At 35.6% G+C, this 17,684-nt stretch overlaps 1 protein-coding gene across 1 annotated transcript; it reads left to right on the top strand.

Moving 5' to 3' along the window:
* Positions 1 to 2,444: 2,444 nt before the first annotated feature.
* LOC309641444 (olfactory receptor 8S1-like) lies at positions 2,445 to 14,406 on the top strand. The gene has a single exon (XM_082421491.1). It carries the CDS (start codon positions 9,935 to 9,937, stop codon positions 10,706 to 10,708), a length of 774 nt encoding a protein of 257 aa, XP_082277617.1. The 5' UTR covers positions 2,445 to 9,934; the 3' UTR covers positions 10,709 to 14,406.
* Positions 14,407 to 17,684: the final 3,278 nt, after the last annotated feature.

Here is a 17,684-nt window from a genome sequence, read left to right on the forward strand (position 1 = left end):
TCTCTATTTGAAGATTCTAACAAACTGTTGAGAGTTGCATTATCCCAAATTTTATAACAAGGAAATTGAAGGTGAAAGTGTTATAGTAACATGCTGGTTTTGAGATAGTAAATTAGTTAATAAATTTTACATCTATCCCAGGTCTGTGGAGCTACAAAATCTGGCTTTTTACACCCTGACTGACCGACATCCACTTTTTACACACACAGCTGCTACTCTCCACTCTGTCTATTTCACCTCCTACTCTGTTAAACATTTCTGTGCCGTCTTTGGATATCTACCTGGCTCTGTCTTTTAGTAGGAGGTGAATAGTAAGTCTTTTTTTGTCCAATCAAGTTCCCTGTTCCTGGAGTATAGGTTGGTAACCAATCATTTATTCTATTTATTTATTTTTAATTTTTAAAATTTTTCCTCAGATTTATTGAGACATAATTAACGTAAAATATTGCATAAGTTTAAGTTGTACAATGTGATTATTTGATACATGTATATATAATGAAAGGATTACCACAATAGGGTTAGTTAAAACCTCCATCACCACACACAATTACCTTTATAAATTTTGTAGTAAAAACATTGAAGATCTACTCTTCTAGCAACATTCAAATGTATAATACAGTGTTGTTAACCATTTATTCTATTTAAAATCCTGAGTTCATGGGAGAATGAGAGACTCATAATGGGTCATATCATTATTTGTTGAATATAGAGAGAATGAAATGATGAAGCAAATAAGACATATCATGTGTAACTTTTCTGATGAAATGTCCCCAGCTTGAATTTCAGTTTCAGAAATAAGCAAGCTTGAGGGAGACTGGGAAGTGGTGGGGGAAGGGGGAAAAACAGAACCCAAATTCAGTTATTAAAAAGTCATTTTCTCTTACATGTAAGTTTTTAAAATTCTGTTGAAATAAAATAGTTTATTTGTATTCTTAAGTAGCAAAGAATTTTCTCTGCATTTGGAATTTACTGTCTGTTCTGGGCTAGATATTTGCTCCAGTTTTTCCATGTTTAACCTTCAGTGTAGACCTGGATATTATCCCATTTTTGTTCCTGAGCACTCAGCCTGAGTAAACTCTAGCATATCCAAAGGATGTTGAAGAAGCTGTGAGCTAGAGATTCAACATTTGAAAACCTCTTTCCCATGCTAAGTGCCTGCACAATCAGCAAGGCAGGTGGAAGCCCAAGTTGTGAGATTCTATAATCCTCTAATCCTGGCCTGCAGCACAGATCCTCTGACTGTGGGACCAAGTGAAGAGAAGGCTTCACTTCTATCTTGCAATGACAGGCAACACTAATTCCAAATTCTGCTCGCTTACCTTGCAAGAGGAAATACTGTTGCTTCAATACATGTTGAAGTCAAATGCCTATTTCTAAATTCAATAAAAGGAGAAGAGAGGGGAGACTTGGGTGCTTACATAGAGAAAAACAGGTGAAAAGAAAGTGGGACCCAGTGAGATCCTCTTATTAAAGTGTGAAATTTTTCAATTAACTTGGATAGCTGTGTTTCAGCACTTGTCAAACAGGTCACTTTTTGCTAACTTGTTTATGTCTGTCAGACATCATCTGAAAGAGAAGTAGAGTGAGAGATGGCATTTTCTGGATCATTGTAAGAATATCCTAAATAATCATCACCTTTCATCCTATGATTTATATGTAAATTTATACTACTGTGGAACCATTCCACTTAAATTACTATCTGCCCAAAGTTTAAATTAAATCAATTCTGAGGACAAAGCATATTTAATGATATTATAAATTAGCTCCTTTAGATACAATGATCTTATGTAATTTCCATGGAGGTAGATAACTGAGGACAATCCACAAAGAAATATCTCACAGTTTATCTATTCTATCTATCTCTAATCACACCGAATATATTAGTTAATTGCATAAATGACTGGATAGGTAAATTAATTAAAGATAAGTCTTTTTTTTTTTCAGACTTGAATTTTGGTCACATTTATTTCAAGGCAGAAATGGTCTAAGTAACTAATAGAGGTCAGAAGAATATTAAAAACTCTGGATATCCCAGGAACATCAGAAATGAAGAGAATGGTCACAATACTTGTGGTCTTGTGTGCGTGGAAAACAAACTCCATATACCTTAACACCTGCCTTAGAAATTTGTCTGAATGTGCTCTTCCCCCTTCTCTTTTACTACCAATAATTTTGTTGACCAGAGTTGACAGCATAGTTAATAATAGCTGAAAAATAAACTATTTTCAGCTCATGCATTTAGGGTCTAGAAGAGGAGGAGGACTCTAGGTCACTGAATCTCACTACCTTTCTACTCTGATGTTATTCTACCCACTCCTTCCTAGACTAGGAACCTCTTAAGTTTTGGTCTCAGCTTCCCAGATCAATGCAGAGTTTATAGTTAGTGTACACTCAACACGTTTTAGAGAGCATAAAGAGGATTTATTATATAAAAAGTATAATATAAGAGTATAAGAGCAGCTGAAGAAAAGAGTCTCACAATAGATAAAATCCATAAAGCCATAAGGGTCCAGAACTCAGTTTCTAGCACAAGTAATGTGAGAACTAAAGGTAAAAGGAGTTGACTGAAAGAGACAGGCATGGAAGGCTAAAGAGAAGATATAATCAGGACTTAGTAGCCCCACATGGGAATGAGGGGAACTTTTAGAGAAATCATGGAGGTCTGACTTTTTCTGGCACAAAAGTCATCTTTTGGTTTTGGTCTTACCATAATATAAGTCATTTTTTGTCCTGGGATCTCTACGCACATGAAACCAACTTTTTTATAGCCTAACTACAGAAAGCACAGACATTAATTTTTTGCAAATCAAAATGATGGAAAGAAAGTAGACCATTTCAGATGGAGAAGTTTGAGGACACATCATCTGAAATCTGTCTTGGTACTGCCACTTTCACTCATTAAATGCAGTGAGAAACATTAAGATTCTGAAAGGAGCTCAAGAGAGATTTCTTTTATGTCATCCTAACCTCAGTCACAGAGGCTTCTCTTTGTTTAGCTGCCTTTGTGATTTTATGTACTAGACAAAGAATATCAGTGAAGCAAGTGAGGTTCAGATATAATGTAGCAGAAGGGAAGCCAGTAATTTGGCTGACAGAGCAGCAGAAGCTCAGGAGAGCACTATACCTGAGGTCACGATCTGAAGCCAAATTTGAAACGCATTACCTCGAAGAACTGAGGTTTGTATGCATCCTAGGGCATTCCCACATGTATAACGTTTGTAACTTTAGGGTTGAAGCTTTAGGTGTAAACCCTGGGGTCTGGTGGACTTTAAAGTAGGCAGGATGGGTAGTATTTTCTTATTGTCCACTTAGGAGGGATTCTCCATTTGGAAATTATCTAAGGAGGTGTGTAGTGAGATATATTTCACCAGGCATCTTTATTTTCCGTATTCACATGAACTGTCTTTAGACACCTTTGGTGTGAACATTATGATGATTAAACTAGTTAAAAAAATCATTGACTCCATCCAATTTGCATCTGACACGCTTGTAAACCCTTATCTCACACAACAGTGTTGCAAAACACACTGGGATGACAAGGGCAATCACAGGCTCCTTCTTCAGGTCAGTGAACCTGGTTAGGGGAGGCAGCCTCATCTTTGGAAAGAAAGTGTTTAATCAAAATGAGCATCTACTCAGGCAGTGTGAAACTTTTGTTTTAAAGCAGAGAGCACTATTCACCTCTGTTGTGATAGGGAAAATTGTCATAACATTTTAAATGAAGACACATGTTTATTAATACACATGAAAGACTAGCGTCAGTGACTTCAGTCGCTAATAGAGGAAAATTTATTCAAAAGTCGAAAATATTTACTTAATTCCAGTACTGTGTTGAACAGATGTGATGAAAGCTGGTGTCCTTGTATTCTTCTTGATCTTAGAAGGAAAATTTTCTGCCCTTCAACCTTATGTATGATGTTAGCTGTAGGCTTTTCATATATGGGCTTTATTATGTTGAGGTAGTTTCCTTCTATTCCTAGATAGTTGAGTATTTGGTGTTTTTTTAATCATGAGGGTGTTGAAAGTTTTCTTTCCTGTGATGTCTTTGTCTGGCTTTAGTATCAGGGTGATGGTGCTCTCACAGAATGAGTTAGGAAGTGTTCTTCCCCCCCCCCCACCACCCTTTTTTTTGAAGCGTTTGAGAAAGATTAGTATTAATTCTTTTTTAAACATTTTGTAAAACTCACCAGTGAAGCCATCTGGTCCTGGAATTTTTTTAGGTGAGACTTTTGAATACTGATATAATCTTTTTGCTTGTTATAGGTCTGTTCAGTTTTTCTCTTTCTTTTTGAGTAAGTTTTGGTATTTTGTGTGCTTTCAGGCAATTCTCTATTTTATGCAAACTATCTAGTTTGTTGGTATACAGTTTTTCATAGTGTTGTCTTACAATTTTTTAACTTTCCATAATATGTTAGAAATGTCTCCACTTTAATATCTGATTTTGTTGAGTTTTTTTTTCTTGCTCATTGCATCTCAAGGTTTGTCAATTTTGTGTCATTTATTGCTCTTCCTGGAGAGCTGGAACTGGAAACTCCATAAGGTAATCTCAGTTTCTGTGTGACGTATACAGCTCGTTCTCATGTGGAGAACTGTTCAAAATCTTGTCAATTGATTGCACAATGGAAATCATTATGATTTGTATATAAATCCTAGGTAATTTTTACTACAGTCTAACTTATGTAGTAATACTATGGATTTCCAGGTTTGTTTAGTAAAGCTTTGCAAAATAAAACCTAACAAAGCACTTCCCTTATCCCACCACAGAGCATATGAGGTATCTAACTGAGCAAGGAGCAGCACATAAAGCAAAATCAGGACACATTTAAAAAAGTAGGTGATGGTTGTCTTTGGCACCTCTCACTTTATACTTTCCCCATAATGCCAAGTGCCCCTCATAAAGTAAGGGACTTCAAGCTAATACAGACCATTTAAAAACCTGTGTCTTGGTTACATAGATTGGCTTGTCTTCCAAAAGCAGTGTCATTCATTCATTCATTCATGTTTTTCACTATTACATTCTGAGCAACACATGGATTATATATTATGCTTGGTACCCTTTATTTGTCTAATTCTGAAACGAACTCTTCTCAGGGAATTTTTCTTTAGGCAGGAGCCAACTAATTTTCTCCACATAATGGCTGTTAATATCTAGAAACAAACCTGTTATGTTATGTTCCCAAAGCTGTTTATTTTAAATTTTGAAATAGATTTTAAAGAAATAAATCAATAATGGTGATATTTCTGCCACAGTAAAAATGGAAATTTTAAAATAATTTTAAAAGCACTTTATTGAGATGTGATTGACAAAGAAAAAGCTATACATATTTAATTTATATTACTTGATGAATTTGAAGATGAGTGGACATCTGTGAAACCATCAAAACAATCAATGCATAAACATATCCATCACCACCAAAACTTTCCTCCACCCTCTTTATTATTATTGCAATCTTTTGTTTGTGATAATAACACTTAAGGTCTAACCTCTTAACCAGTTTTTAAGTATACAATACAACATTATTAACTGTAGTCACTATGCTGTACAGGAGATCTCTAGAACTTACTAATGTTGTATAATTAACTTCGTACTCTTTGACTAATACCTCCCTCTTACCCCTTCCTCCCAGACTCTGACAACCCCATTCTACTCTCTGCATTTATGAGTTTGGCTATTTTAGATTCCTCATGTAAGTGGTATCATGTAGTATTTTTCCTTCTTTGCCTGGCTTATTTCACTTAGTATATAGTCCTCCAGGTTCATCCATGTTGTTGCAAATGGCAGGATTTCCTTTTTTTAAGGCTGAATAATATTTTATGTATTTATAGCATTTTCTTTATCCATTAATCTGTTGATTGACACTTAGATTGTTACCATGTCTTGGCTACTGTGAATAATGTTGCAATGCGGAAGTACAGATATCTGTACAGATATCTCTTCAAGATCTAGATTTCAGTTCCTTTGGAAATATACCCAAATGATTGCTGAATTATGTGGTAGTTGTATTTTTAATATTTTGAGGAACTTCCATACTATTTTCCTAAGTGACTACCAATTTACATTCCTACCAACAGCATGCCAGGTTTCCCCTTTTCTCCACATCTTCACCAACAATTACTTATTGCTTTTTGATAATAGCCATCCTAACTGGTATGAGGTGATATGTCCTTGTGATTTAGATTTGTATTTCACTGATGAGTAGTGATGTTGAACACCTTTTCATGTACCTATTGGCCATTTGTATGTCTTCTTTAGAAAAATGTCAATTCAGAGCCTTTGTCCATTTTTTAATCAGATGATGATGATGATAATGATTTGCTAATGAGTTGTAAGAGTTCCCTATATATGTTGGATATCAACACTTTAACAGATCTATGGTTTGCAAATATTTTCTCCCATTCCTTAGGTTTCCTTTTCATTTTGTTGATTGTTTCCTTTGCTGTGCAGAGCTTTTTAGTTTGATATAGTCTCACTTAGTCTATTTTTGTTGTTATTTCCTGTGCCTTTGATGTCATATTCAAGAAAACATTGACAAGACCAATAATAAGAAGCTTTCCCCAGTGTTTTCTTCTACTAGTATTATAGTTTCAGGTCTTACATTTAAACTTTTAACGCATTTTGAGTTAATTTTTGTGTAAGGTGTAAGATAAGGATCCAATTTCATTGTTTTTCATGTGGATATAGTTTTACCAATACCACTTATTGAAGAGACTGTCCTTTCTCCATTGCATACTCTTGGCACTCTTGCTGGAGATTGACTTTGGATGCATGAGTTTATTTCTGGGCTCTCTATTCTGTCCTATTGGTGCATACATTTGTTTTTTCTGCCAGTACCTTACTGTTTTTATTATTCTAACTTTGTAATAAATTTTGAAATGGGGGTGTGTGATGCATCCAGCTTTCTTCTTGCTCAAAATTGCTTCAGCTATTTAGAGTATTTCTGTGGTTCCATATGGATTTTAGAATTGTTTGTTCTGTTTCTGTGAAAAATGCCATTGGTATTTTGAAAGGGATTGTGTTGACTCTGTAGATCACTTTGGTTAGCATGGACATTTAAAAAATATTATTTCTTCCAATCCGTGAAGACAGAATATCTTTCCATTTATGTGTGTTTTCTTAAGTTTCCTTCATCAAAGTCAGAGTTTTTACCATAAAGATCTTTAATCTGCTTGGTTAAATTTATTCCTAGGTATTTTATTCTTTTTGGTGCTATTGTAAATGGGATTGTTTTCTTAATTTCTTTTTCAGCTAATTAGTTGTTAGTGTATAGAAATATAATGTTTTTCTATATTGATTTCATATCCTACAACTTTACTGAATTCATTTATTAATTCTAACAGTTTTTTGTTGTGCTTAGGGTTTTCTATGTATAACATTGATTATATAACAATAGAGACAATTTAAATCCTTCCTTTCCAATTTGGATGCCTTTTATTTCTTTTTCTTGCCTAACTGCTCTGGCTAGGACTTCTAATACTATATTGAGTAAGATTGGCAAGAGTGGGCATCCTTGTCTTGTTCTGATCTTAGAGGGATAGTTTTCAGTTTTTCACCACTGAGTGTGATGTTAGCTGTGGGTTTGTCATATATGGTCTTTATTATGTTGAGGTATGTTCCCTCAACACTTTGTTGAGAATTTTTATCATAAATGATGTTGAATTTTGTCAAATGCTTTTTCTGCATCCATTGAAATTATCATGTGGTTTTCATCCTTCATTCTGTTAATGTGGTGTATCAGATTAATTGATTTGTGTGTGTTGAGCCATCCATGCATCCTAGGAATAAATCCACTTGACCATGGTGAATAATCCTTTTAGTGTACTGTTGAGTTCAATTTGCTAATATTTTGTTGAGGATATTTACATCTATGTTCATCAGGGATCTTGGCCTATAATTTTCTTTTCTTGTGGTGCCTCTGTTTGGCTTTGGAATCAGGGTAATGCTGGACTCATAAAATGAATTTGAAAGTGTTCCCTCTTCTATTATTTGGAAGCATTTAAGAAGGATTGGTATTAATTCTTCTTTAAATATTTGGTAGGATTTGCCAGTGTGTGTTGGCTCTGAAATCATACAAAAACAAGCCTCATCCCTGGCTACTGTGAACCCTTACTTGAGTTCCCTTCCAAGTTGCTTTGTTCTGAGGTGATCTCAGGATGAGCCCTGGGAGCCCCCATGAACAATGTTGCTATACACAAGAGTGAAAGAGGAAGAAATTAAGAAAGTATCTCCTTTATCCTGATGCCAAATTACTGTAAATAAATGTCCAGATATTGTCCACAGTTTATCACTTTACATTATTAGTATTGAATCCACCATAAATGTTAACTTTCAATATGATTTTCTATTTCTTCCTTACAGTGGTATTCTCAATGTTGACTTCACAAGCTAAACAGTTTTATCACTTACTGGATCTGAAAGTGCTACAAACCAGTGTACCACTGAGAATTCAGGTAATTGGGTTTTATTCCTCACCTGGGCTTGGAAACTCAGCTATTTAGTCAATGAATGGACAAAAGGATAGCTTTCTGAGTCTTCAATGATGAACTAAATGAACTAGTGTTGAATTAGAACATCAAAGGCCAGGATGGGCCTCTATATTGAGGCCAGAGTACTGAATAGTTATATTGAGACTCAGGTGAAGTCTAGAATATCAAGATAGTGTGGGAATATATACACAAGTCTTAAAGTGTGAGGATAGAGTTTAGATGACCATGTGGGACCTTAAAACCTGCCAGAATGGCTAAGACAGGTGCGGTGACTACATATATTATCGGGTATATTGGTTTTAGGGTGAGCATGGTGTATCTACCCAGAGCATTGTTCTATTACTGGGAACAGCTTCTTATGACTCATTGTAATCATAGCATTGCCTACAAAAACCCACCTAAAATATCACTGGGCATGATAATCTAGGCTACCAGTTTTTAAAAATTTATTATAATTGTATTACTGTATTTTAAAATTAAATGACAACATGATGCCACTAAATAAAATGAGAGAAATTTAAAACAAGAAAACTCCAAAGCAATCTAATTCCACATCCAGTCTCTAAATTCCTTCATGTCATATTGTCCTCCTACCCCCTAATGGTTTCTTACACTTCACCTTGGCCTCTATTCCTATGACTGAACACTTAATTTTATCATTATCATGCCTTTATAATTTCTTGTGTGCATGTGGGCATGCTCACAGACATACACATGCATAACCAATGAATTCGTTTACAGTTTATTGAAAACAAATGGAAGCAATCAAATGCAAATTCCCTTAACTTCTGGCACTCTTGACCTTCCCTCCTAGACATAGAATAGACAAAGTGCCTCTGCTCCTACCTAAGTCCTTTTCATCTAGATTTAATGCTCTATTTCTCAAGTAATTCACTCCTGAAATTTTTTTCTCCATATTTCTCTAATATCAGCAAACTTTCCTTTTCAAATGTATCACTCTGAACCACATAAAAATACTCTAGCTCAAAAACAGATTATAATAAAAAATAGTAACATAGTTGATTTAAAACATCAATGGTACAATGATGACCAGGAAGTGAGCTTTTAAATATCCGAATGTGGATTGTGAGACAGTAATGAAAAAACATTTATGCAGAATAAGATCTAGGTGCTGGGGTAACTGAGAGGCATTAAAGGACTTTTGATGGATCTTCTTTTTTTGTTTTCCAGAGAGAACACTTCTCTATATGGCAACGAAAAACTACAGTGCTGTCAGTGAGTTCATTCTCCTTATGAACTATCTATTGACTCCCATACTCAGGCTGTACTCTTTGTGCTGTTCCTTCTGATTTACCTCCTCACTCTGATGGGAAATTTCTTAATGCTGCTGATGATTAGGGCTGATTTTCACCTCCACACACCCATGTACTTCTTTTTGAGATGACTCTCCTTTCTGGACCTTTGCCACTCATCCGTCACAGTCCCCAAGATGCTGGAAAATGTACTTTCTGAAAGTAAAACCATCTTTGTAGAGAGCTGCCTGGCTCAGGCCTTCTTTGTGTTTGCCACCGGGGGCACTGAGGCACGTCTGCTGGCTGTGATGGCCTATGACCGCTATGTAGCCATAAGCTCCCCTCTGCTCTGTGGCCAGGTGATGAACAACCAGCTCTGTATTGGGCTGATGTGGGGCTCCTGGGGCCTGGCCTTTGTTGATGCTCTCATCAATATCCTCCTGGCTGTCAATTTAGACTATTGTGAGGACCAAACTATTCCCCACTTCAGCTGTGAGCTATCTTTCTTCCATCTTTCTTGCTTTGATACCTCCACCAGTTTCACACTCCTGCTCTGCTCTTCTGTCTTGCATCTCTTTGGAACTTTCATTATGATTGTTTCTTCCTATGCCCGCATTGTCTGCACTATCCTAAGCATCAGCTCCACCTCAGGCAGAAGCAAGGCTTTCTCTACCAGCTCTTCTCACCTCACTACTATTATTTTGTTCTATGGCTCAGGTTTCCTCAGCTATTTCTTGCCAACCTCAGGCTCCACTCTGGAGATGATCTTCTCCTTGCAGTACAGTGTGATTACTCCCATGCTGAATCCCCTCATATATAGCCTACAGAACAAAGAGTTGAAGGCAGCTATGGGAAGAATGTTTAGAAAATATTTTCATTCTCTCTTGCAGTATACACAAAATGATAATGAAAGAGGAGCTGAACTATTGCACTACATGATCAAACAATGGACTTTAAGGAGAGTTTCTTGATTGTCCATGCTGCCAGATATTACAGGGAACATAGTGGCATTTATTTCCTTGGAAATACTTCTGAAAAGGACAGAAAACTCTTATCTTAGGGTGATTCAGGTTCAGTCTTATTTGGAAAAGGAGAAATGAATCAGATAACCCTCTTTTTCAAGGGATCATTTTGTTAAAATGTTGATTTATTATTCATATTATGTGGACATCTATTGCTATTGTTGCTTATTACTTCTTCGTGCTTCTTCATATAATTACACTTCAAGTCCATAGGAAGACTGATTTTCTCAAATTTACACGTCCATAAAGTGAGGTGATCCTATAACCCATGATAGACTAACCATTCTACCCTTTCTCCCGACAGTGCATTGAGGCAAGGTGTGAAACGAAGACCCAAGTGAGGTTATTTAGAATCCTTCTCTAGGAGATTCAAATATTGAGCAGGAAGAAACAACAACAACAGCAACAAAAAACCCATCATTCAGAATAAAGTCAATCTGACTGTAGTGCCTAAAGAGACCATGAAACCCTGTTCCCCTGGCAATTGTCCTTTCTGAGGTCATATTTTTAATAGATATGGTAATAATAGCTAATTTGTTACATTTCTTAAGTCATGTCAAAAAGTGCGCTAAGTTCCTGGGATAGACAGGATGGCCCCCTGAAGATGATCTCCTAATCCCTGGAACTTGTGAATATGTTATGTGACAAAAGGGGCTGGGCAGATGAATAAGGTTATAGACCTTAAAAGGGGTCGAGTACTATAGATTATCCAGGTGGGCTCAATCTAATCACATGAATCCTTAAAAGCAGGGAAACTTCTCCAGCTGTAGGCAGTTATGATGAGGCAGAAAGGGAAGGTCAGAGAAAATATAAACATGAGAAAGACTCAACCCACCATTGCTGGTGTGGGTCCATGAGCCAGAGATTGTGGGTGGCCTCTAGAAGCTGAAAACAACCCCCAGCCAAGAGCCAGCAAAGAAGTAGGAACTTTAGTCCGTGGAATTCATGGAACTGAATTCTGCCAACAACCTGAATGGTGTCTCTCCTAGATCCTCCAGGTAAGACCTACTGACTTGACTTTGGCCTTGTGTGATGTGACCCAGGGCAAAAAATCAGTTGAGTGCGCCCATATTTCTGACCTAAAGAACTATCAGAAAATGTATTTGTGTCTTTTGAAGCCACTAAGTTTGTGGTAATTTGTTATGGCAGCAATAGAAAACTAATATAGTACCTTTTATTATCCTACTTAATTATCTCAACAGATATATGAGATAGGTTTATTGTTAGCTTTCCTTTACTGATGAGGAAATGAGACTCAGGATGTTTGTATGCTGTCCAGCGATTCATAGCAAGGAAATGGTGGAGCTGGAATTTTAACCCATGCAGTTTGAATCAAGTCCACGCTCTCAATCACTGTAGTGCTGCTTCCATTAAGTCTATGAGGCTCGCAAATACTTTCTATAATTATATTTGCTATTGGATTCAGTTGCTTACAAAGAATGGTAATTAATACCAAAGGTGAGATTCAAGCAACAGAACTTTGGTGAAATGCAAAGTATTTAGATTTAGATATTTAGTTAAGATTTGGGAAAAGACAGTAATCGCTATGCTGCCCTTCCTCTTCTATTTTGTAAACTATCCCTTTTTCCAAAAATGTGTTTTCTCTCTTTAATCAGGTTATTTGCAGTCAGTTTCTGTTTTTTTTCAAAGAAAAATGATTGGTTTTGAAATTGGAACTGGGAGATTGATTTGTAGGCAACAAATATCAGGGAAGTGAGGATATGTAGAATTCGTGATTGTGCTAAGACACGCACAATGAAGTGAGCCGTCTGTCTGTAGTTACTGCTCATCATATGTAATTGCCACTCTTAAGATCCATTGTCTGAGACCATGGACACTGTGCTAATAAGCCTTTCAGTAAGGGAAAGTTGCTAAAATTAAGCAAGTACAAGAGAAAGAGGAATGCCAAGACCACAGGGTCTTCTGTTGTCAAGACAATTATTTCATTTCTTGATTTTTAAATTTTTAATTTTTATACAATTTTTAAAGGTTACTTACCATTTAAAGTTATTACAAAATATTGGCTATATTCCCCGTGTTGTACAATATATTCTTGAGCCTATAATACACCTAATAGTTGCATCTCCCACTCCCCCACCTTTATGTTACCCCTCCCCCCCACTGGTAACCACTAGTTTGTTCTCTGTGAGTCTGCTTTTTTGTTGTTATATTTTTTAGATTCCACATATAAGTGATATCGTACAGTATTTGTCTTTTTCTGTCTGAGTTATTTCACTTAGCATAATGCCCTCCAAGTCCATCCATGTTGCTACAAATGGCAAAATTTTGTTCTTTTTTATGGCTTAGTATTCCATATTGTGTGTGTGTGTGTGTGTGTGTGTGTACAACACATCTTCTTTATCCATTCATCTGTTGATGGACACAAGTTATTTTCATGTCTTGGCAATTGTAAATAATGCTGCTATGAACATTAGGGTGCATGTATCTTTTCAAATTAGTGTTTTTGGTTTTTTGGGCTGTATACTCAGGAGTGGAATTGCTGGGTCATATGGTAGTTCTATTTTTAGTTTTTTTGAGAAACCCCCATACTGGTTTCCACAGTAATTGGTTGTGCCAATTTACATTTCCACAGACAGTGTACAAGGTTTCCCTTTTCTACACATCCTCGCCAGCGTTTGTTATTTGTAGACTTATTGATGATAGCCATTCTGACAGGTGTGAGGTGATATCTCCTTGTGGTTTTGATTTGCACTTCCCTGATGATTTAGCGATGTCAAGCATCTTTTCATGTGCCTGTTGGCCATCTGCATGTCTTCTTTGAAAAAATGTCTATTTAGTTCTTCTGCACATTTTTAAATCGGGTTGTTGGGGAAAAAGTGTTTGCAAATGATATTACTGACAAGGGATTAATATCCAACATATATAAACAGCTCATACAACACAACATCTAAAAAACATTTCTTGATTTTTGACCTTAAGGTTCAGAATGAAGTTCAGGGACTTTCTTTCCCTGTGCTGAAAGAATGCCTGTCCTTTTATAGATGTAGAGCAGAGAGTATTCAAAAATAACTCAGAGACTGACTCAGTGACTTCACTACAGCAGCAGGTTGCTTATCGGAGAAATGGATGTTGACCAGGGAATTACATCATCTCAGCATCATGGAATAGTGGAATAGTGACATCATGGATTTGGAGGACCTAGAGAACTAAGAACCTCCAACCTCTCTAAAACCACCGTGTTTCCCTTGCCTCAGCATACTGTGACTCCCTAATGGAATAAAGCTAGTTACTCCTCATAGCCTATATTCTTCCCTGTTGGTTTGTTGAGGTCTAGGATTCAAAACCAACATGGCCTGAAAGATGAGATCAGAATGAGAAAAGGAAAGAAATACATATTGGAAAAAATATAGTAATAGATGAATTTTTATCTCCAATAATCTAGAGAATATTTCTGGGGATAAATTTTATTTTCTTCTTAACAAATGAGAGTAAATTTAATTTCTATGTAGTGTTGTTTTTTGAACCATTTGTATTTATCTATATTCTTTTATTCAGACATCATTTTACGTAAACACCTGAATGGGATCACATCATACAATCTGTTTCCTGTTTTTTTTTTTTTTTTTTGGCTTGCCATCCTTTCCACATTTTCTCCTACTTATTCTCCACTCAAGGTAACCCATGTTAATCACAGAGTATATGTCTTTCTTAGCTTTCTCTGGGTTTATATAGTCACATTCAAACTTACATACACATATACGTATATGTATACATATAGAAGTTTTCCATCTCTGTTTAAAAACTGTATATACTTTAAAATGTATATCTCAGAAATAACTAAAAAAAATAAAATAAATAAAAATCTAAAAAAAACTGTATAAATATACACTTTTTCTTCTGTTTGCTTTTCATTCTTTAATAATTTATAAAACATACTACACTTCAAATGCCATAGCTCTAATACATTTTTTTGTGTGTCAGCATAAAATTCTACTTGTGAATGTGCCATAGTTTCTCAAACCATTCCCCTATGTTTAGGCTCACTCTGCTTCCATTTTTTAACCACTGCAAAAATGCTGCAGTAGACATTTTTGAGTACATAACATGAAATTTACATGTGTTTATGTCTTTGGGATTGATTCCCAGAAATAGACTTGTAAAGTGTATGTATTTTTCTAATTTTAATTGATGTCACCAAATTGTTTTCTGGGTATGCTATAACACCTCACATCTCCACCAGCAAAGAGTGCCCTTTAACCCCTACTGAGCCTGCAATGTGTTATAGTTTATTACATAGTGCTATTTCATTTTTATTTCAATTTGCATTCCTCTGCCACTAGGCAATATTAACATCTTTTCACGTATTAGTTGGTCCTTTGCATTTGATCTTTTGTGAAGATTATATGCACAGCTCATTTTTTTTCAGCTTGTTTGCTGTTTTTAATCAAAGTTTTAGAGCATTTCACATTTCATGTATATTTACATTTGTATTCTATGCAGCAGGTGTTTTTTTTCTGTTCTGCTACTTGTTCTTGTGGTTTATGGTATCTTTTGCCATGCAGAAGCTTAGTTTTTATATATTCATACATAATTTTATATTCTTCAAACAATAAATCTCTTTACCCACTGAGATAAAGGTCTACTTCACTTTGAATTTAAAAATAGTTCCCTAGATATACTTTCTTAGACTTAGTTTTAAAAATTTGTTACATTTACATCTATAATCATTTGGAATTCATGTTTATACTTGGTGTGAAATAGATGTCTAACTACATTAGGTTATGATGGGTAACAACGATGACAGCAACATTTAATAAATAAGCTATTCTTTTCTAACTGAACTAAAATAGCACTTGAGTCACACATTAAAATCTGAGATAAATTTATAGTTTTAAATTTTTTAATCAATGTTCTATTCATCTTTTACTTAAAATATTATATTGATATATGGCAAGATAAGTCTTCTTCAACAACACCCCCCCCCCACAACCACTATTATTCTTTCCCATTATTTTATATGAGCTCCTGTATCCTTTATTCAGTTTCAGAAAAGTCCTATTTTGGGATTACGATTTAAATGGCCTTAAATTTAAAAACTAGTTTGGGGATAGTAGACATTTTAATGATGTTGAGTCATCCCAGTAAGAATACTTTCACAACAAGAATATTTCTTTCAATTTGTTAGACATCGTTTATATCCCTAAATAAAATTTCATAGATTATCATGCCATTCTTATTAAATGTACCCATACATTTTTAAAGTTTCTGTCACTATTGTAAATGAGACGTTTTCCCTTTCTTGTTTTTTACGGTTCTTACTGTTAGTACAGTGATAAGCTGGCAAATTTTATATACTTACTACTGTATCCAGTGCGGTAGATACTGTGGAATGCATTTGTTTGCATCCCTTTCAATCTTATTCCAGTGTGTAGAAACTACAAGGTAAAAACTGTATTTGCAAACTCCACTGGATCAGGTGTCAAGAAGGTTTTTTTGAGGTTTCAATCAGACGCATTCATTGAGATGATAATTTGAACCTGAATCCCGGGAGGAGCGAAGCAAGATGTGGGGCATTCATTTTGCTGACCTAGATCATGGCAGAGGTGGCATGGCTCTACAGCCGATAACTGTGTTGAAGTCTCACTGATTTAGCCGCTTCTACAATAGTAGAGACAGCTTTTGGCTAGGTTGAAGGTGATATGACTCTACACTCGACTGCAGCAGCAGAACTTTCCTGATTCCTTGGCTGTCTGCATCAGTGGCAGCAGCTTTTTCTGTTACGCAAAGGAGAGATTCTAGGTGCTGGGTACTTTATTAACTATGAGATCATCCTGATGCTGGCTCCTCCAGCCCTTCTTGATGATTTTGTAAGTGCTGATTCCTGTATCAAATTTCTTTCTGTGATTGCAGCTGAACCCAATGGATGCAATAAGCCAGAGTACCAAAATCTTATTAACTCTTTTGTTTTTCTTTTACTGTAATTGCTTAAGTTTCCTAGACATGCAACTATACAACCAGGAGAAAAAAAAAGAAATACCTTATAGTCTTCTTTTTCAATATTCATATAGTAATTTCATTTCTGTTTTTATTTTGTGAAAACTTCTAAAATAATATTTAATAGTGGTATCAATGGGAATCCCTGGCCTATTCTTGAACTTAACTGATATTGTTTTAGTGTTTCATATTTAAAATAATATTTCCTGTAATTGTTGATATCTTTATTTTATTTTAGTTTCTTTCTATTCCTGTTTATTATCAATAGATGCTGAATTTTACAAATTACTTTTCAGCACCTATTACTATTGGCGTACAGTTTTACTTCTTTGATGTATTGATGTTGTCAAAGAAAAATTGGAAAAAAGCAAAGAAAGCTGTATCGAAAGCTAATGCAATAGCGTAAGAGAGGCCAGAACTGACTCTAAACTCAACTCCACTGAAACAAAAGGCAGTAGGGTTTTAAGAATTGGGGTGACTGGGAGATCGTAGGCCATCTGTGTTTGCTAATTGGCTTTACCCAAAGGAAAAGTGAACTTTCTTGTGTCTTCATGACAGGATGTCGATTTACAACTTAGACCAAGGTGCCCTAGAAGTCAGGCTCCTACCCTCCCACAGAAATGGAGAGGTAGCTGCTTATCTTTTTTGATGATTACATTTCAAAGAGATGGTTCCCAGACATTCCTGGGTTGTAAAATTGGCAAGAAGCCTTTTAAAATATTCACATCACAAAAGGGCAGAGAAATGATTTATAATGACAAATTTTCAAAAGTAAAATCTCTAAGAAAAGGGAGGTCAGGGGCCTAGAGGCAGGAAACAGCTCATCTAAAGATTAGTCAAACTGAAGGAAACATTAAGGCCATCTTGGTCAACGTCATGTTTTTGGTAGTAAGCTTCCTGATATTGAACCATCCTTACATTTTGACATTAACCATTGTTACGTCTTATTGAATTTTAGTTTGATACATTG

The sequence above is a fragment of the Balaenoptera physalus genome, assembly GCF_965194825.1.
Source record: "Balaenoptera physalus genome assembly, chromosome: 13".
Lineage (NCBI taxonomy): Eukaryota > Metazoa > Chordata > Mammalia > Artiodactyla > Balaenopteridae > Balaenoptera > Balaenoptera physalus.